General features: G+C 47.2%; 1 protein-coding gene across 1 annotated transcript; it reads right to left on the bottom strand.

Moving 5' to 3' along the window:
* Positions 1-6727: 6727 nt before the first annotated feature.
* On the bottom strand, positions 6728-12663 carry LOC133339142 (E3 ubiquitin/ISG15 ligase TRIM25-like). The gene is made up of 6 exons (XM_061547266.1): positions 12025-12663; positions 11112-11207; positions 10066-10299; positions 8899-8921; positions 8375-8469; positions 6728-7292 (listed from the first exon to the last, which is right to left on the bottom strand). The coding sequence occupies exons 1-6, from the start codon at positions 12583-12585 to the stop codon at positions 6742-6744; spliced, it is 1560 nt and encodes a 519-aa protein (XP_061403250.1). The 5' UTR covers positions 12586-12663; the 3' UTR covers positions 6728-6741.
* Between the last annotated feature and the right edge of the window lie 9986 nt (positions 12664-22649).

A 22649-nucleotide genomic window follows, 5' to 3' on the forward strand; every position in this document is an offset into this window, starting at 1 on the left:
TAGTGTATAGTAGTGTATAGTAGTGTATAGTAGTGTATAGTGTAGTGTATAGTATTCTATAGTAGTGTATTGTGTATTGTATAGTGTAGAGTATAGTAGTGTAGTGTATTGTGTCACATGGTACAAATAAGTGGCAAAAGAAAATACACCTGCATAGGGAAAGTGGGTGATTGAAATTTTGAAACACCTGCAGCAAACAAAGTGTCAATCACCACCAGGGACTAGAAGGTGAATGGAGGAAGACTCCAGGCCTCTCCGCTCTTGAACTCCAGCCAGCAGTGAACGAGAGCGGTACCCAGAAACCGGCCACGCTTCCAGCTTGGACACCCGGTTGGGTGCAGGGAAGGGGCAGAGGAGCACAAGGAGGCTGCCTCTGACACCTCCCTATGGTAGAAAGGAGCTAGGAGGCGCCGGATCGCTTCCTCTCCTCCGACGACGGTGTCAGGCTGGCGGTGGTGCACGAGTGGCCTGTTGAGGTGTCATATGTTGAGGGAGTACTGAAGGCGATCCAGAGTCTGAGACCAGGAAAGGCACCTGGCAGAGATGATCTCCCAAGCGAAATGCTGAGGGAGGGTGGCGTTTGTGCACAGACTGCCCTACATGACATAACAATAGTCTGGAACACTGGATGGGTTCCGCAGGATTGGAAGGATACCCTGGTAGTCCCCCTCTTTAAGAAGGGGGACCGCACAGACTGTAACAACTACAGGGGCATCTCACTACTTTGTGTGCCGGGAAAGGTCCTGGCATGGATTATTCAACATCGCCTTGCTAGGCACGCGGCTTTCTAGGCAGGAGAGGCTTGTGGAGCCCCAATGCCGTTTCAGGAAAGGGCGGTCCTGCACATGCCATATTTTCTGTCCTTCTGCTACAGCAGAGGTGTAGGGAATTCCAACAAGACCTACAACTCTGCTTTATTGACCTGGTCAAGGCCTATGATACCATCAGTAGGCTTTCGGTTGTTCTTCGTGCTTTCGGAGTCCCTGACCCTCTGTTCATGATCATTAAGGGCCTTCATGATGGTGAGCGGCACCGGGAAAACTACGTGGCCGGGAGTCAGAGCCATTTCCTTTTGTTGTATATGCCGAATTATGAAATTTTGATAAAAAAAAGAAAAAAGAAATGCGTAATTCGCATAAATTATGCTAATGTATATAATTATATGCATACATTATGATAATCACGAAGATAATCGTATAAATTTATGCGAGTGCTTGCGATTATGTTAATGTGTGCAGTTATGATAATTAGACTTAGCTTCGTTATCCAGAGTTGTATCAATCAGGATAACACGATTATCTTTGATTAAACATTTATTGATTATCTTAGTGTGTTTATGTTATGTTAGGTCTCCAAATTCATATCTCAACGAAGGTTACAGTTCTTACGAATAAGACAGTTTTGCATGGACTGGGAAAGAAACACTCGAACATTTGGTGTTAAGCAATTTTAATTCTAAACAAAAATATGACACTCTAATATGCAAAGGCAAAAGTATACGTCAATAGATTCATCGGCAAGATTATGCAATTAACGAAAATAAATGACTAAAACATTTCTTCTTCATGTAACTCGACGGCATCAACTGTTTTGCACGATCAGCTGATATTGAACGTACCAACTTGAAATTGCAACCCTTTTCGAAACACAAAGATAACTTTTTGAAAGTCTTATTCGTGTGCGTGTTGTGTGTGCGTTGCCTCCTTGAAAATTTTATTATTATGTTTTCATAGCCGGGAGTTGGGTCGTTAGCTTGCAGGGGGTGGGGGAGGGGGACATACCACCAACAGCCAGAGAGGTTCTCTCTCGCTTGGGCGTGGCAGCAGCGAGCCAGTCCTGCTTTCTCTCTCCGCTGCTAGATTGAGCGGCGTTGGCACGATGTTCCTTGAAGAACTTGGTTGCTTGGCGCTTGATGGTTCCGGGGGCTTGGTGCTGCTCGTGCACTCTCTCTCTCCACTGCTTGATGAGTGGCGTCGGCACGACGCTCGCCGTCGTGGTGCGCGATGATTCCGTCGTCGGATAGCGCGCAGCTCCTCCACCGCTGGATGACGAGTCGGCACGACGCTCGGTGACGCCCGGGTGGTGCTGCTCGTGCGCTCTCTCTCCCCTTGATCGCTGCCAACTTCACACGGACACGCGCCCTTACTTCAGGGATGTGTTGGCTCAGGCTCTGGACGACGCGGCTGTGCGCTTGGAGCGCTCTGGCGATGAACGATGGCTCTCGTTGCTCATCCGCTGCTGCTCGTCCTTTGCGATGCTCGCTTGGTCGACGCTTGGCGATTTTCGCCCTTTTCTACAGGCTGATTGCTTGTTGTCACTCGTCACTCTCTCTCTCATTTCTCCGTGCTTTCCTTTGTTCGTGCAGCTGACAGCTTCACTCGCACTTAACCACACCTCGCCACTTCGTTCCATCTCTCCTCGAGGCACGACCCATGGTTTGTTGATGCCTCGGCAAGCCTCCGCCCTGTTTCCCTTATGAGCCTCCCTCGCAACTCTGCGTCGCAAGCTTGAGTCACACCGAACACGACTCGAACCAGACTGCCATCAGACTGTCACTCTAACGACCCCTCGTCGTCCCGTCTCTCCTCGAGGCACGACGCGCCCCAACTCCCTTGCGAGCCCCGTCGCAAGCCGAGAGCAAGACTGAGCGCGACTCGAACCAGACTGCACTGCGTGATGTGCGTTTGTGTTTAAAACCCAAAAAAGTGAAAAAAACCCTCCCCTCTACGCATCTCTTGCGAGAGAAAAACAACCAAAGACAGACGTCCCAGCTATGCCAGCACAGACCCCCCTCTCGACATTTTGACCCCTCCTCCCCCTGAGTGGGTCGCCCCGAGGCCAGACCCCTCTCTATTTGATGGCTGGCATGTTTGTGCCGAACCGTTAGAAGACAAAGGTTGATGGGGAGGCCCTGACGTTTGCTGTTTTTGGTGGCATTCCACTTTCCCAGATGCCCGGCGTGGAATGTGGCGAGTAGTGGGTTGTTTTCATTATTTAATTAATATATATATATATATATATATAAACATTTTGGCCTAATTATTCTTAATATAAATTTAAAAAAGGGGCATAGATACAACACTGTACACCTTGGGATGCGACAGGGATGTCCTCTTGCTCCCACATTATTTAACATCTATTTTGACCACGTAGTTCGTGAAGGCTTCAATAGCTGTACCGGAGGAATTTCCATCTGGTCCAGATATAATGGGATGCTGATCGATGCCCGGGTGCGGTCAAGGGATGACTCCCTATTACTCAACCATGTTACGTATGCCAAAGATCTGGTGAATGCTGCTCACTCAGAGGAGGAGTAGGAGGTGCTACTGCTGAACCTGGAGCTTGCCACCGGGAGTTGGGGCCTTACCATCAGCCCCACCAAAACTAAGCACCTGCCTGGAAATTTGTACCATCGGACACTCCACCCCCACAACTCTCAATTGGTGATGGGGCAGTTGTGGAGAGAGTGTAGAGTTTCCTATACCTGGGCAGTGTGCTCATGACCGGCTCCGGTTTAACAGCAGAGGTCTCACTCCGAATCAGTCAAGCGGTATTATCTTTTCATTGGTTGCGTAACACTGTGTGGGAGCTAACTTCAGTTCAGTTCATGTATTAGGTATAGCCCTGTGAGCCATTCGACTATTGAATCGGGTGCAACCGCAACAAATAAAAACATGAACAAGAAACATTTTAAAGTGATTACGTGCAACAGAAAAATCCAGGAAAAAACAGCAAAGTCTTCCAGATAAAGCACCGAATATCAATGCTGTGTGTAAACATCCCAGTGGGATGCAAGTCAAACAATACAACTACAACAAACAAATATGGCTAAACCAGAACCTTTTCGAAATCACCAAAATAAAGCTACAATAACAATGTAACAGTGATCATAGGAACTGTGATTAAAATTTTACAATAAACGATACACATAACATGTACGAGCAAACTTTACAACCATAGCTGGCCGCATGAGTCACTGCATAACAGCAGGAGTATCAGTAGGAATATCAAAACAATTTCAATGTATCTTTAAAGATTAGCACACTATAATCAAAACACAAGATGTTACTTTGCAGCGGTCATCCGGAGCGATACATTTGATTTCAGGCCACTGAAAAGCAGTGGCAGCTAGAGTGGACAACTCCTCTAGAGCATCTTCTTGGTTCTTTCGGTAAAGTCACGTAGAAAGAAATTAATAAAATAATAAAAATAAAACATAATAAAATAATTCTCACGACGTTTCGGCCACAACGCAAGTATCCGTCTTCAGGTGAAGAACAGGTCTGTCAAGGAGACAGAATTATTTTATTATGTTTTATTTTTATTATTTTATTAATTTCTTTCTACGTGACTTTACCGAAAGAACCAAGAAGATGAATCACTGCAGTCACGAAAGCTTTAAATCGAAATCCTCTAGAGCAGTTTTGAGTGAATATCTCATAGGTAGTGATTCAAGTTGCAGTTTATTGGCAATAGCATTCCAGACCCTGGGGGCTTTAATAGCAAAGGCCCTTGCTCCAGTATTTGTACAGCAATAGGGAATGTGAAGCTGGTAAATGAGCGAAGACCTTAGGTCAAATTTGTTCTTTGAAACAGAGAGGAGATCCAGCAGGTAGTCTGCGGATTTTTTGTCGTCATACGCATCATGAGATGCGGCGTCCTTTCATAGACAAGCAGTACATTGCACACCATTGGGTGGCAAAAACGTCGTCTTCCTCATGCCCACATATCCCTCATGATGCATATTACGACCAACGAAGGTGGCGTCTCTCGCTCCGCACGAAGCTTCAGGTCTTCTCGGCCACAGTCATTCCCTTCCTTCTCTACGCTTGCGAAACGTGGACCCCCCTAATGGAGCATCTTCGCCGGTTGGAAACATTTAGGCTGGCCTGCCTACGATCCATCCTGGGTTTAACCAGGCTGGATTGTGTGAGGAGCTCACAAATCCTTGAAAGATCTGGTCAAAGTCCCATCAGTGAGCTCCTACGGCAGGCAAGGCTGCGTTGGCTGGGCCATGTAGACCGCCTGCCCAGCCACCGCATGCCTAAACAGCTTTTGTTCGGCCGGATCGAGGGGGCTAAACGGGCGCGGCACGGGCTAGAGAAGAGATGGAGTGATGTGGTACAGAAGGACGTGGAGCTGAGTGAACTTGCCGATGACTGGAACCAGCGGTGTCAAGATCGGTCTCTGTGGAGGAGGCTCGTGAAGGACGCTACTGGGCAGTTGGAGGCAGTCGCCCTCCAACAACAACGGAGGGCGGAGGAGTGACGCTCACAACGAGCGGAGCGCCGGGTGGCTAAAGCACAACAAGTTGGCACAGTAGGGGGCACAGGTGGTGCATCAGCCACTCATCTCGGTCGTCTCAGTCAGTCGACCCGTGGCACCTGCTGGGTCTGCAACGTGACCTCCTGCCAGCGGGCGTTCGACACTTCACGTGGTAGCCTCAAGATGCACATGGCCTGGCACAAGCGTCGTGGTGACGTCACCGCCACTTAGTGGCGAATGGCGGTTGTTGTTGATAGTGATAATGATGGGGTGATGATGATGTTGGTGATGGTGACGATGGTGCTGATAGTGAATCGCAGGGATGAGGAGGCGTGGTGAGGTGAGCGCGCACTGCAGGCAAAGGAGCGGCCACACGAACCTGCGATTTGTTCTGCACCGGCGACATCTCTCATGTCCGCCAACCTGAACCTCACCCTCCCCCCTCACCCTACCCCTCCATGCTCACCTCTCCCTTCCCTCAATTTTCACCTCACCCTCCCCTCACCCTCACCTAACCTCACCCACCGTTCCACCTTCCCCTCACTTCACGCTCTCCTCACCATCCCGCTTCTCCACCGTTGATTGGGTTACATGTTATACTAATAGGGGTTTTTCCCCTTTTTTTCTGGCAACAAAACTGACACCTTTTGCAAGGAATCATGCTTACATTAACCACAATACTTGCGGTCAAATGCAAACACAAAACAATACTCTAATAATTTATGCATTGTCGAACACCATATAAGACTAGGCTCCAAAGAAAGCTGTCTCTGGTGTGGACCAATCAGTTTCAAAGACAATGCATAAATTATCAGAGTATTGTTTTGTGTTTGCATTTAACTGCAGGTATTGTGGATAATGTAAGCATTATTCCTTGCAAAAGGTGTCAGTTTTGTTGCCAGAAAAAAAGGGGAAAACCCCCTATTAGTATATTTTGGTACTTGCAAAGGAGGTCCCATGATGGGTTACATGTTGTTTATGTCATTTATTGTGAAAATCCCGTCACAGTTCCTATGATCCCTGTTTCATTGCTTTCATGGCTTTATTTTGGTGATTTCGAAAAGTATATTGGTTTAGCCACGTTTGTTTGTTGTAGTACAGAGTTAGACTGATGGCCTTAATCTAAGTTGTCTTGTGGTTGTTGTTGTTTGACTTGCATCCCACTGGGATTTTTGCACACAGCGTTGGTGTACGGTGATTTTTTTTCTGCAATATTTTGCTGTCTTTCTTGTATTTCTGTTTGCACTCAGTCACATATAGTAACTTTAAGATGTTTTTGTTTATTTTTTTTGGTTTTTTGTTTGTTGCGGTTGCACCCGATTCAAGAGCCGAATGGCTCACAGGGCTATACCAAATAAATGAACTTGAACTTGAACCTAACCTCACCCTCCGTTCCACCTTCCCTTCATCCTCGCTTCACCCTCTCCTCACCATCCCCCTATCCACCGTTTATTGGGTTTCTGTCTCTCTTCATCCTCAGGATGCACGACTCAGATCCACGATCTTCAATGGTTCATTATAATACCCCACCCACATCCCAGGGTAGAGAGGCTGCAAGAATCTCTGACGAACCTCGTGGATCACCTCCATGGAGTCGGCGCGGTAAAACGCCAGGAGCCCTCCCTCCCAGTGCAGGTGAAGCCCGATTCTGCGGGGGGAGGGGGCCCTCCTCACCGACAGTGCAGTCTTCACTCCACCATGAACCACTGAGAAGCTGTCGCCACGTTTCTCTAAACACCAGGACGCGACGCTCCCTCCCAGCCACTGTGCAGCAAAACCCCTTTTCCGTGGGATCGTCCCGTACGCGACTCCAACCCGAAACCGCCGCGCGTCCCCCACGTCCACCTCCCAGTAGTAGTGGCCCGAGGAGAAGCTCTCACAGCACAGGGCTTGTGGACAGCAATCAAACCGGTGTGGGTGATCGGGGCGACCCTGGGAGACAATGGTCCGCGTCATCGTCCTGAGATCCGATGAGATCTGGAGTTGGTCATGAGCTGAGTTTGTGTCCAGAGTCGGTGAGCGTCCGTCTGTGACAACAGCGATGACAACACCAGTACAGAACACCATCATCACCATCATCCACCATCGCCACCATCAACATCACCATCACCAACCATCATCTTCACAATCAATAACAACATCACAAACATCACCATAATCAAGCATCCTCACCATCAATATCAATGACAACATAAACATCACCATCACCACCATCATTAACACTACGAACGTCAACAACACTATAAGCAACATCACAACCATCATCACCACAGCTAGCACCATCACAAACAATCACCACCACCATCACTACCATCACAACTACCCCCATCACCACCATCTTCATCACTATCACCAACATCACCAACACGACCAGCATCATTATAACCATCACCACTATCAATACCATGACCACCATCACCAATATCATCACTACTACCATCAGGGCCATCAGCAAAACCATCACATATATTATCACCAATGTCACCATCATTACCATAACCACGACCAACACCATCACCAACTCATTACCATTCCCATCACTCACATTATCACTAACATCAGCATCATTACCATCATCCTCATAACGACCACTATCACCATCATTATGACAATTACTAGCATCAGGACCTAATTTGAGGTTGAAACAGCCTAGCAGAGACCCAGGACTGGATCAGATATCACCTGCCACTGATGTTATCCATGGCGGGTAATCAAACCCAGGTAACTGGGTTCGTAGTGCAGTGTGCTAACCACTATGCCACCGCTCCCCCAATGCAAAAATGCATACACATTCACAGGCACACACTCCATCTCAACATCTCTCATGGCTCTTCAGTTGGGTCCTGGAATGGGATGTGAACAAATACTAAGATCCCCTGTGTAGCCTTCACAGACTATTGGGACAAGTGCTGTCCGTGAGCGTCTATGAAGGCCGACATGGCACACGAGGTGGGTGGCCAGCACCACGCCCGACCACCTGTCTCCCTAGTGGTGATGTTTATAAAACTCCAGGTAATTATTTGAGGCTAAGTCGACCTCGTGCACACACACGGGGATCATTTATTGTCAAGATGGCCCCATCACCCATGATTCACACTGAAGGACTCACACAAGCGTTTGACTGCAGTTGTCTCCAGGACTTGAAGCGAGGCAATGTCCTCTTGGCTGGGAGCTGAGAGTGGAGCTGCTGTAACCTTCCCTGTCCTGTGAAAGCAGAACAGACATGGCCACTGTCTCACATAGAGCATCGTCACTCACATGATCATCACAGCTCCATCACATAGACGCTCATTACATCATTATCACGCGCGGGGTCGTCACAGATCCATAACACAGGCACTGATCAAACAAAGCATCATCACTTATCTCACAGTTACAGCATCACACAGAGTTATCATTACCACATACAGCATCACCACAGACAGCAAAATCACACAGCACACAGCATCATCACCACACAGCATTACTATCACCACACATAGCATCATCACATACAGCACCATCACACAGCATTACCACACACAGCATCCCCACACACAGTATCACCACACACAGCCAGTGTCTCACTGCCCACACTCCACACTCAGTCCCATGTTGTCGTGTGTCGAGTCGTGAGTGATAGTGGTCTTTTACCTGCGCGTCTCCTCCAGGTGCCCCTGTGGGAGAGAGAGATGCGTTACTGTCACTCTACCTCCAATCTTTTGTGATCAGTGGAGGTCCCACTGCAACACCGTGGGAGGAATATAAACCCCAAAGTCTTGGCTTATGACCCGATGATCACCAACACTGACTTACGGGGCAAATATTTCAGAGTGAAACCGGTTAAAAGTCAACTATAAACTAATTTTCTTTTTCCACGTAAGTCCCATGGAGTGATAGAGCTCTTTTTCAGAAGCGACCTGGCCACAAATGATAGCTCAACGAAGTGGGTCATCGCGTGGAAATTTATAGCAGCCCAATACTCTAAACTCACGTTTTCAAATGTGGAGTGAAAAACTGGAGGACACGGAGAAAAATCCATGCGACCATGGAGGGAGACGTGAAAACTACAAATATATAAGGAAGTCAGGGTTGGGATTAAATCCACGACCTCCGATATACCAGGCGAGGTAGTTAACATCTCGCCGCCCCCATGAGGACCAACACTGAATTGCAGGGCAAATATTTCAGAGTGAGACCAGTGGATATTGATCTGTGTTGAGATTATCTTAGGACTGGTAATTTCTGGTGTTACCAATGCACATGGTGCAGGTCTTGTAGAAGTGATGTTCAAGACATAATGCTATCATTAATTAGTGTATGCGACGTATTAATTTTAGCATCCCTAATGTGAACGATGAAGGTAGCGCATCCAAGCGGAGGTACATAAAGTAAGAAGGAGAGATGACATCGGGTCGTGAGCAGGCGCTGGTGGATTGTTGCATCGCGGCATCATGAGATGTGGCAATGTCTTGGGGAGGCCTTCATCCATCAGTGGATAGATCATGGCTGATGATAATCATAAATACCGTTGTTGTTGTATGGTTGATTTAAAAAGTAAAATTCCATTAACATTTAGTTTATATTCACAATGAAACAAACTTAATGGGAATCTGTTAAAGGACGGGAGAGAGAATGTATTTAAATGAGAAAATATGAGCTGGGCTTCCAAATAGCAGCCCCTGGAGCTGCGATGCGAATCCATGAGTGGAGCTGTGTTCTCAAGCCCAGTGGATGCGAGCTCTCATTCAGGAGCCTCCCTCTCCTGCTGCTGGTGAGAGGGCTCTGTGCCAATAGCGACACTGGAAACTCATCGCTCACCTGCAGGAACGCGAGCGAGTCCCTCTCCTGTGCTAGGACCTGCAGGCGAGTGGCTGCTGCCTGGAGCTCGCTGATCTCGCGCTGGTAGTGAGCGATCTTCTTCTCGATCTGGGACAGCAGCTCGCGCCCTTTCTGCTCCAGTTGCTCTAAAGCCGCCTTCTCCTCCACATCCAACGCTGCTCTCGTGCGGGTGAATCTGACCGAGATTGAGGCCTTTTCATCTGTCATGGATTCCTGCAAAGAGAAATAAATTCCACCTCTGGTCTTTTGTGAAATGACCCGAGTGCAACTCTAAGGAGTCCATACAGTAATACGAGTCTGCTGTACTGAGGCCTCCTTCTTCCTCTGCCTCTGATAACGCCACTGTGCATTTTCACTACAACATGATTCGCCATAACTGGCGGGGGCTGTGAGGCAATGAAATCATCAAATACCATCATGAGTACATTTAGCATCCATGCCATTATCATTGTGCAAGGTTATCAGGACGATGCTTTGTTTACCTTTGCATGAAGCGAAGGGAAATCTGTAATTTGACTTCAACATGTAGAGCCTAAATGAAATGGGAAGTTAGGCCAATTCCTCCTTAAATTAATATTTTGAATGTGAGAGAAAACCACATGTACGGCTGAAGAGAGGGGATCATGAAACCACTTGCTTTACTGCCACATGGCCACCCCAAAGCTTGAGTGATGTCAGTAAGATGGTGTGCAACAGTCTGTGTATGATCACCAACTCTGCCACCAGAGTATTAGATAAGAGGTACGTACCACCTCATCTGACCAATATAGTTAACAGTCGTTGATGTCGTAAGTTGTATGGAGATATGGGAATGTGGAATTAACCCATGATTGCGTTTCTCAGTGGAGATGAGAACCACCACTTTGCTCGTCCTGATTATTGAGGTGCATTGACCGTTTTGTCTTTAGTCTCACGATGTGTTTAGAGCCAATGGTAGTCCACGTGAATGAATGGAGTTGTCCTCCATCACAAACCCTACTCAGGGTGGAGTCATGGGGTCACCGAGTCCGGCCCAGACACGGTACCTGCACGTCCCTGCGAGCGGCCTCCATCCGCTTCACGGACTCCTCCGCCTCCCTCATCTTCTCCTCCACCACCCGCGTCTCCTCTCCCACTTGTTTCTGTGAGAGACGTCACCAGGGAAGACTCCACTCACTCTCTGAGCATCCCCTTTCACCCCCACTCCGCACAAACCCCTCCACAGTGATGGGGGCAAATTCGGTGGAGAGCATCTTGATGAAAACATAAATACGGTCATAAAATACTTGGTCTGTCAAAATCACGTGACATTTCTGGAACACCACGTCCAGTGACCCGGTAGCTGCTGTAGAGTGCGGCACTAAACTGGCACAGACCGGCACGAGGCTACCAAGCGGTGAGCACTGTGGCTCACGCAGTCCCAGTCGTTTTACATTTCGTTTACATTTTGGGGAATGCTTCTCTCTACCACAAACAACATTGTGTATACAAACCACAGTCTATGCACTCACGTAATTTTGAGAAAACATTGTACACCTTAAAGTCCTTCAGTTTTATCAAATATACTAAGAGCACATTTATAAATTTGCCAAACAACAGGATTGATAATAACTTTCGGTTGTATATTATTTTTAAAATATAACAACCTCAGCATAAATTATGATTGAAAGCTTTCGTGACTGCAGGGATTCATATTCTTGGTTCTTTCGGTAAAGTCACGTAGAAGGGAAATGTTTAATATTATTATTGTATTAATTCCCTTCTACGTGACTTTACCGAAAGAACCAAGAATATGAACCTCAGCATACTTTATAGTAAAACAAGCTTGTTCACATATGAAGGAACAATGGGCAGCTGAGAGAGGAACGATATTTAGTTGGATGTTATTGTTCAGTTCATACTGGGAAATTATAACTTCATGCAAGAGAGGCTCCGGCTCACACACGCAGACCGTCTCACCTCCCGTTTCTTGTGCTCATCCTCCAGCGTAGCCACATCGTGACCCTTGTGGTCTCCTGCGATGGTGCAGGTTGTGCAGACCAAGCTCTTGTCCTGTCGGCAGAAAAACTTCATCTTCTTCCTGTGCGTCTTGCACTTGCGGTCTTCAGGATTCGTACCTGGATCCACCAGAATGTGGCTACTTAACTTCGGGTTCTCCTGATGAGGCTTTACATGAGTCGCACAGTAGGACATATCACACTTGAGGCAGGTGTTGGAGGCAGCAGTCGTGCCATCGTTACAGAAGTCACACAAGACCACGGTGGCCATTTTGTCTGCGGCACTACGCTGCTCCACCAGGTTGGCGAGCGTCACGCTCTTGTTCAGCTGGGGCCTCCGAGGGAAGGTCACTCGGCACTGCGGGCAGGAGAAGGACTCTGCCGCATCCCAGGCGCCCTCCACGCACTTGAGGCAGAACGAGTGGCCGCAGCTGAGCGTGCAGGGGCAGCTGAAGGCGTCCAGGCAGATGGGGCAGGTCAACTCCCCTGGAGCCTCGCTACCACTGGGAGCCGCACTCGCCATGGCCCTGTGGCTTCACTCAGAGACGGGCGCTGGCTGGAGCTTAGGCAGTCGCTGGCTGAAGCTCAGGCAGTCTCTGTAGCTCAGGCAGTCGCTGGATGGAGCTCAGGCAGTCTCTGTAGGCTGAAGCTCAGGCAGTCGCTGGATGTATCTCAGGCAGTCTCCTACTGTAACACAGACAGTCTCTGGCTGTATCTTAGGCAGTAGCTGGCTGCGTATGAGACGCAAAAACAGGAACAACCCTCGTGAATGTGAGAAAGGGAAGTGCGGTACAAACACTTTCGGTTTGATTTGTATTATCACGTGACACGCCCTGGAATGTGTTGACGCCCGAGCGAGCACTATCGTCTCTGCTCCAGGGGTGGCTGAATAATAAGATAACCCGTAAAAACAAAGTTTTTCACTATAACTCCTTTATATGCGTGGCGGCTAGAGTCCTCTCGTCCTCTGGCTTGTGATGGCTGCCACCTATGGGGCAGCATTAAGCAATTGGTAATTAAATATAATATTTTTGTCCTAAAAGTGTAAAATTTAGGAAAAAAAATTTCACGAACATTAATTGTTACGCGCAACGAGTCTGTGTGGAAAATGTCAGCTCGATTGGATCACGGGAAGTGGGTTAAAAAACGACCGAAAGATTTGCACGGTCGTAAGCAAGCAAGCAAGTGAACTTAATATAAAGGATTTTAAAAACTCCGGTGACGTCGCCTCGTCTCAAATCCTCATCCTCACACACCTCACCTCACCTGAACTCACCTCAATATCTCCTCAACTCACCTCGTTGTTTCAACTGAAATTGGAGGGGAACGCTGCTCGTAAACTCGTTGCGTCTAAATGATTTTTAAATCCTTTATATTAAGTTCGCATGCTTGCTTGCTTGCGTGCTTGCTTGCTTGCTTGCGTGCTTGCTTGCTTACGACCGTGCAAATCTTTTGGTCGTTTTTTAACCCACTTCCCGTGATCCAATCGAGCTGACATTTTCCACACAGACTCGTTGTGCCAGACAATTAATGTTCGTGAAAAAAAATTCCCAAAATTTTACACTTTTTAGGCAAAAAAAATTTATTTGACATATATTCAAATATAACTCATTCATCGCTTTGGCTGAACGTCACAGTATAAGAGCCCAGAGCGTAACCCCTCCACAGGCCGTGGCGGAGTAGCGCAGTTGGTAGCGCCCTTGCTTCCCATGCCAAAAGTCGCGGGATCGATCCCCGCGTCCTCCACAGGCGAATATATTTTTAAATCCTTTATATTAAGTTCGCTGCCACGCATATAAAGGATTTATAGTGAAAAACTTTGTTTTTACGGGTTTACTTGTTATTATTTTGCTGCTGTACATTTCCACGTGGTGATGATGATGAGTTAGTAAGTTGAGCCATCATTTGTGGCCAGGTCGCGTCTGAAAAAATATCTAATAGTTTATTGGGGCCTTATCTGGTATGAAAAAAAAATATTTGTAGTTTTATTTCTATAAATGTCTCGAAGTGATTTGTCTGCCTTTCCTACACTTTGCACTCCTGTCGTGTTGTTGTATTGCTTGTTGTTGTTGTAACGTTCTGACCTGCCCCGACTGGATATCTGTGAAAAAAAGATGCAGCAAATCTAGCTGTGACGGTCCCACCTGATGACGGAGACTTGTGTTGCCTCCGAAACGTCGTGATTTTATTTTTATTAATTTTAATTTCATTTTTTACCTACGTGACTTTACCGAAAGCACTAAGAGTGTGAAAAGAGCTTTATAGCTCATCGGTTTCCACCAGTATGAATACTTGTTCTCATTCGGTTGCCTCTCCCTCTCTGCTCCACGATATTTTATTTTTTAGCTTCACTTTTTTTGCTTATTTGAATCGTTAAACTACTTAATTAAACAATTAAATTTCGACTTAAAACTTTCGTGACTGCAGGAATTCATATTCTATGGTTCTTTCGGTAAAGTCACGTCGTGACGTAGTGACTTTACCGAAAGAACCAAAGAGTAAAATGAATAAAAAAAATATTATTTTCATTTTATTATTATTTTTCTAGGAGTGACTTTACCGATAGAACCAACGAGTATGGATTCCTGCAGCTTCAAATCAAGATTTAGTCACTTTATTTTCATTTTTATTATTTTAATCTTATTATTTTTTCTTCGATCTACGTGACTTTACCGAAAGAACCATAGACAAGTAAACAATGTGTCGGGTGTCTAGTTCTCGAGCTGAGACGCCTGTGGAGTTGCTCGCCTTCAACTCAGTCACGTGGGCTGCGGCTCACAGCTCTGTGTCGTGCAGAGACAAAGCTCCCCGTGTAGCCCACACAGACTCTCGGCGGTGAGTGGCCAGCACCACACCCACCCAGCCACCTTTGTCCCCCTAGTGCCGATGTCTACTACACAACGCACCAGGTTATCATTTGAGGCTGAGTCGACCTAGGGGAGGCCCAGAGCCGTTTGAGATAATCGCTGACGCTGACCTTGGTGTGGGTGGTGGCCATGAGTGGGATTGGGGTCTCTGCCCGAAAAGACGCACGGCGCGCCGCGCTAACCGCTGCGCCACCGCTTCCACCACAGAACTGTACACACCGGCACGTGCAGCCGGTGCAAGTCGCTCTGAACCACTGACACCGCACACCGCAAAATGTCCATGTGAAGTAGAACCGACACGAGGTTGGGGGGATCCGTCTTTTATTAAATCCTTTATATTAAGTTCGCTTGCTTGCTTGCGCGCTTACGACCGTGCAAATCTTTCGGTCGTTTTTTAACCCACTTCCCGTGATCCAATCGAGCTGACATTTTGCACACAGACTCGTTGTGCGTGACAATTTATTTTCGTGAAAAAAAATTCCTAAATTTTACACTTTTTAGGATTTTTTTTTATATTTAATTACCAATTACTTAATACTGACAGACAATCATCTGACCCATAGGTGGCAGCCATCTCAAGCCAGAGGACGAGAGGACTCTAGCCGCCACGCATATAAAGGATTTATAGTGAAAATCTTTGTTTTTACGGGTTAATTTTTCACCCCAAGCCCACACTTGCCCACAGCCCTCTCCCAATCCGTTCCCCCCGCCACAATGCCCCGAGCCCCCTGATGCCCCCTCCAGCATCTCCTCGCCTGCCCCTCCCCTCCTCCACTGTGGCCGCTTTCACTGTCTTCCTCCTTTGGTTGGGAATCCCCTCCATGCCCCGAAACCCACTGTCTATCAACATTCCCACCCCTAACATCCCTTACATACACAACACATCCACTCCCATGCCACACTCGTACATTGCAGAGCTTCGAGGGTTCCATTTGTCAGTCTCGACTCGCTGCTGGCTCCCAATGCATTTTACCACTCGGCCATTTTCATTCTACTGCTGACGTTTTGTGTCTCTTATGCATTCGTCGTTTTTATTTCACTGCAGGCTTCGCGAGTCTTATTGTTGTTCATTCTCACTCCACTGCTGTATCAACACAGTGCTGGTGCTCTACCAGTCTCTATCACTCCACTGCTGTATCAATACAGTGCTGGTGCTCTACCAGTCTCTATCACTCCACTGCTGTATCAATACAGTGCTGGTGATCTATCAGTCTCTATCACTCCACTGCTGTATCAACACAGTGCTGGTGATCTACCAGTCTCTATCACTCCACTGTTGTATCAATACAGTGCTGGTGATCTACCAGTCTCTATCACTCCACTGCTGTATCAACACAGTGCTGGTGATCTACCAGTCTCTATCACTCCACTGCTGTATCAATAGAGTGCTGGTGATCTATCAGTCTCTATCACTCCACTACTGTATCAACACAGTGCTGGTGCTCTACCAGTCACTATCACTCCACTGCTGTATCAACACAGTGCTGGTGATCTACCAGTCTCTATCACTCCACTGCTGTATCAATAGAGTGCTGATGATCTACCAGTCACTATCACTCCACTGCTGTATCAACACAGTGCTGATGATCTACCAGTCACTATCACTCCACTGCTGTATCAACACAGTGCTGATGATCTACCAGTCACTATCACTCCACTGCTGTATCAACACAGTGCTGTTGATCTATCAGTCTCTATCACTCCACTGCTGTATCAACACAGTGCTGGTGATCTAACAGTCTCTATCACTCCACCGCTGTATCAATAGAGTGCTGGTGATCTACCAGTCTCTATCACTCCAATGCTGTATCAACACAGTGCTGGTGATCTACCAGTCTCTATCACTCCACTGCTGTAGCAACACAGTGCTGGTTATCTACCAGTCTCTATCACTCCACTGCTGTATCAACACAGTGCTGGTGATCTACCAGTCTCTATCACTCCACTGCTGTATCAATAGAGTGCTGGTGATCTATCAGTCTCTATCACTCCACTACTGTATCAACACAGTGCTGGTGCTCTACCAGTCACTATCACTCCACTGCTGTATCAACACAGTGCTGGTGATCTACCAGTCTCTATCACTCCACTGCTGTTTCAATAGAGTGCTGGTGATCTACCAGTCTCTATCACACCACTGCTGTATCAACACAGTGCTGATGATCTACCAGTCACTATCACTCCACTGCTGTATCAACACAGTGCTGTTGATCTATCAGTCTCTATCACTCCACTGCTGTATCAACACAGTGCTGGTGATCTAACAGTCTCTATCACTCCACCGCTGTATCAATAGAGTGCTGGTGATCTACCAGTCTCTATCACTCCACTGCTGTAGCAACACAGTGCTGGTGATCTACCAGTCTCTATCACTCCGCTGCTGTATCAATACAGTGCTGGTGATCTACCAGTCTCTATCACTCCACTGCTGTATCAATACAGTGCTGGTGATCTACCAGTCTCTATCACTCCACTGCTGTATCAACACAGTGCTGGTGATCTACCAGTCTCTATCACACCACTGCTGTATCAATACAGTGCTGGTGATCTACCAGTCTCGCTATCACTCCACTGCTGTATCAATACAGTGCTGGTGATCTATCAGTCTCTTTAACTCCACCGCTCTATCAACACAGTGCTGGTGATCTACCAGTCTCTATCACTACACTGCTGTATCAATACAGTGCTGATGATCTACCAGTCTCTATCACTCCACTGCTGTATCAACACAGTGCTGGTGATCTACCAGTCTTTATCACTCTACTGCTTTATCAACACAGTGCTGGTGATCCTCCAGTCTCTATCACTCCACTGCTGTATCAACACAGTGCTGGTGATCTACCAGTCTCTATCACTCCACTGCTGTATCAACACAGTGATGGTGATCTACCAGTCTCCATCACTCCACTGCTGTATCAACACAGTGCTGGTGATCTACCAGTCTCTATCACTCCACCGCTGTATCAACACAGTGCTGGTGATCTATCAGTCTCTATCACTCCACTGCTGTATCAACACAGTGCTGGTGATCTACCAGTCTCTATCACTCCACTGCTGTATCAACACAGTGATGGTGATCTACCAGTCTCTATCACTCCACTGCTGTATCAACACAGTGCTGGTGATCTATCAGTCTCTATCACTCCACTGCTGTATCAACACAGTGCTGGTGATCTATCAGTCTCTATCACTCCACCGCTGTATCAACACAGTGATGGTGATCTATCAGTCTCTATCACCTCACTGCTGTATCAACACAGTGCTGGTGATCTATCAGTCTCTATCACCTCACTGCTGTATCAATACAGCGCTGGTGATCTACCAGTCTCTATCACTCCACTGCTGTATCAATACAGTGCTTGTGATCTACCAGTGTCTATCACTCCACTGCTGTATCAACACAGTGCTGGTGCTCTACCAGTCTCTATCACACCACTGCTGTATCAATAGAGTGCTGGTGATCTATCAGTCTCTATCACTCCACTGCTGTATCAACACAGTGCTGGTGATCTACCAGTCTCCATCACTCCACTGCTGTATCAACACAGTGCTGATGATCTACCAGTCACTATCACTCCACTGCTGTATCAACACAGTGCTGTTGATCTATCAGTCTCTATCACTCCACTGCTGTATCAACACAGTGCTGGTGATCTACCAGTCTCTATCACTCCACTGCTGTATCAATACAGTGCTGGTGATCTATCAGTCTCCATCACTCCACTGCTGTATCAACACAGTGCTGGTGATCTACCAGTCTCTATCACTCCACTGCTGTATCAACACAGTGCTGGTGATCTACCAGTCTCTATCACTCCACTGCTGTATCAACACAGTGCTGGTGATCTACCAGTCTCCATCACTCCACTGCTGTATCAATACAGTGCTGGTGATCTATCAGTCTCTATCACTCCACTGCTGTATCAACACAGTGCTGGTGATCTACCAGTCTCCATCACTCCACTGCTGTATCAATACAGTGCTGGTGATCTACCAGTCTCTATCACTCCTCTGCTGTATCAATACAGTGCTGGTGATCTACCAGTCTCCATCACTCCACTGCTGTATCAATACAGTGCTGGTGATCTACCAGTCTCTATCACTCCACTGCTGTATCAATACAGTGCAGGTGATCTACCAGTCTCCATCACTCCACTGCTGTATCAACACAGTGATGGTGATCTACCAGTCTCTATCACTCCACTGCTGTATCAACACAGTGCTGGTGATCTATCAGTCTCTATCACTCCACCGCTGTATCAACACAGTGCTGGTGATCTACCAGTCTCTATCACTCCACCGCTGTATCAACACAGTGCTGCTGATCTACCAGTCTCTATCACTCCACCGCGGTATCAACACAGTGATGGTGATCTACCAGTCTCTACCACTCCAAAGCTGTATCAACACAGTGCTGGTGATCTACCAGTCTCTATCACTCCACTGCTGTATCAACACAGTGATGGTGATCTACCAGTCTCTATCACTCCACCGCTGTATCAACACAGTGATGGTGATCTACCAGTCTCTACCACTCCACCGCTGTATCAACACAGTGCTGGTGATCTACCAGTCTATATCACTCCACTGCTGTATCAACACAGTGCTGGTGATCTACCAGTCTCTATCACTCCACCGCTGTATCAACACAGTGCTGGTGATCTACCAGTCTCTATCACTCCACCGCTGTATCAACACAGTGCTGGTGATCTATCAGTCTCTATCACTCCACTGCTGTATCAACACAGTGCTGGTGATCTACCAGTCTCTATCACTCCACTGCTGTATCAACACAGTGATGGTAATCTACCAGTCTCTATCACTCCACTGCTGTATCAACACAGTGCTGGTGATCTATCAGTCTCTATCACTCCACTGCTGTATCAACACAGTGCTGGTGATCTATCAGTCTCTATCACTCCACCGCTGTATCAACACAGTGATGGTGATCTATCAGTCTCTATCACCTCACTGCTGTATCAACACAGTGCTGGTGATCTATCAGTCTCTATCACCTCACTGCTGTATCAATACAGCGCTGGTGATCTACCAGTCTCTATCACTCCACTGCTGTATCAATACAGTGCTTGTGATCTACCAGTGTCTATCACTCCACTGCTGTATCAACACAGTGCTGGTGCTCTACCAGTCTCTATCACACCACTGCTGTATCAATAGAGTGCTGGTGATCTATCAGTCTCTATCACTCCACTGCTGTATCAACACAGTGCTGGTGATCTACCAGTCTCCATCACTCCACTGCTGTATCAACACAGTGCTGATGATCTACCAGTCACTATCACTCCACTGCTGTATCAACACAGTGCTGTTGATCTATCAGTCTCTATCACTCCACTGCTGTATCAACACAGTGCTGGTGATCTACCAGTCTCTATCACTCCACTGCTGTATCAATACAGTGCTGGTGATCTATCAGTCTCCATCACTCCACTGCTGTATCAACACAGTGCTGGTGATCTACCAGTCTCTATCACTCCACTGCTGTATCAACACAGTGCTGGTGATCTACCAGTCTCTATCACTCCACTGCTGTATCAACACAGTGCTGGTGATCTACCAGTCTCCATCACTCCACTGCTGTATCAATACAGTGCTGGTGATCTATCAGTCTCTATCACTCCACTGCTGTATCAACACAGTGCTGGTGATCTACCAGTCTCCATCACTCCACTGCTGTATCAATACAGTGCTGGTGATCTACCAGTCTCTATCACTCCACTGCTGTATCAATACAGTGCTGGTGATCTACCAGTCTCCATCACTCCACTGCTGTATCAATACAGTGCTGGTGATCTACCAGTCTCTATCACTCCACTGCTGTATCAATACAGTGCAGGTGATCTACCAGTCTCCATCACTCCACTGCTGTATCAACACAGTGATGGTGATCTACCAGTCTCTATCACTCCACTGCTGTATCAACACAGTGCTGGTGATCTATCAGTCTCTATCACTCCACCGCTGTATCAACACAGTGCTGGTGATCTACCAGTCTCTATCACTCCACCGCTGTATCAACACAGTGCTGCTGATCTACCAGTCTCTATCACTCCACCGCTGTATCAACACAGTGATGGTGATCTACCAGTCTCTACCACTCCACCGCTGTATCAACACAGTGCTGGTGATCTACCAGTCTCTATCACTCCACTGCTGTATCAACACAGTGATGGTGATCTACCAGTCTCTATCACTCCACCGCTGTATCAACACAGTGATGGTGATCTACCAGTCTCTACCACTCCACCGCTGTATCAACACAGTGCTGGTGATCTACCAGTCTATATCACTCCACTGCTGTATCAACACAGTGCTGGTGATCTACCAGTCTCTATCACTCCACCGCTGTATCAACACAGTGCTGGTGATCTACCAGTCTCTATCACTCCACCGCTGTATCAACACAGTGCTGGTGATCTATCAGTCTCTATCACTCCACTGCTGTATCAACACAGTGCTGGTGATCTACCAGTCTCTATCACTCCACTGCTGTATCAACACAGTGATGGTAATCTACCAGTCTCTATCACTCCACTGCTGTATCAACACAGTGCTGGTGATCTATCAGTCTCTATCACTCCACTGCTGTATCAACACAGTGCTGGTGATCTATCAGTCTCTATCACTCCACCGCTGTATCAACACAGTGATGGTGATCTATCAGTCTCTATCACCTCACTGCTGTATCAACACAGTGCTGGTGATCTATCAGTCTCTATCACCTCACTGCTGTATCAATACAGCGCTGGTGATCTACCAGTCTCTATCACTCCACTGCTGTATCAATACAGTGCTTGTGATCTACCAGTGTCTATCACTCCACTGCTGTATCAATAGAGTGCTGGTGATCTACCAGTGTCTATCACCTCACTGCTGTATCAATAGAGTGCTGGTGATCTACCAGTCTCTATCACTACACTGCTGTATCAACACAGTGCTGGTGATCTACCAGTCTCTATCACTCCACCGCCGTATCAACACAGTGCTGGTGATCTACCAGTCTCTATCACACCACTGCTGTATCAATAGAGTGCTGGTGATCTACCAGTGTCTATCACCTCACTGCTGTATCAATAGAGTGCTGGTGATCTACCAGTCTCTATCACTACACTGCTGTATCAACACAGTGCTGGTGATCTACCAGTCTCTATCACTCCACTGCTGAATCAACACAGTGCTGGTGATCTACCAGTCTCTATCACACCACTGCTGTATCAATAGAGTGCTGGTGATCTACCAGTGTATATCACCTCACTGCTGTATCAATAGAGTGCTGGAGATCTACCAGTCTCTATCACTACACTGCTGTATCAACACAGTGCTGGTGATCTACCAGTGTCTATCACTCCACTGCTGTATCAATAGAGTGCTGGTGATCTACCAGTGTCTATCACCTCACTGCTGTATCAATAGAGTGCTGGTGATCTACCAGTCTCTATCACTACACTGCTGTATCAACACAGTGCTGGTGATCTACCAGTCTCTATCACTCCACTGCTGTATCAATACAGTGCTGATGATCGACCAGTCTCTATCACTCCACTGCTGTATCAATACAGTGCTGGTGATCTACCAGTCTCTATCACTCCACTGTTGTATCAACCCAGTGCTGGTGATCTACCAGTCTCTATCACTCCACTGCTGTATCAACACAGTGCTGGTGATCTACCAGTCTCTATCACTCCACTGCTGTATCAAC

The sequence above is a fragment of the Lethenteron reissneri genome, unplaced genomic scaffold (genome assembly GCF_015708825.2).
Source record: "Lethenteron reissneri isolate LAM-NWPU_2019-01 unplaced genomic scaffold, ASM1570882v1 scaffold_1640, whole genome shotgun sequence".
Lineage (NCBI taxonomy): Eukaryota > Metazoa > Chordata > Hyperoartia > Petromyzontiformes > Petromyzontidae > Lethenteron > Lethenteron reissneri.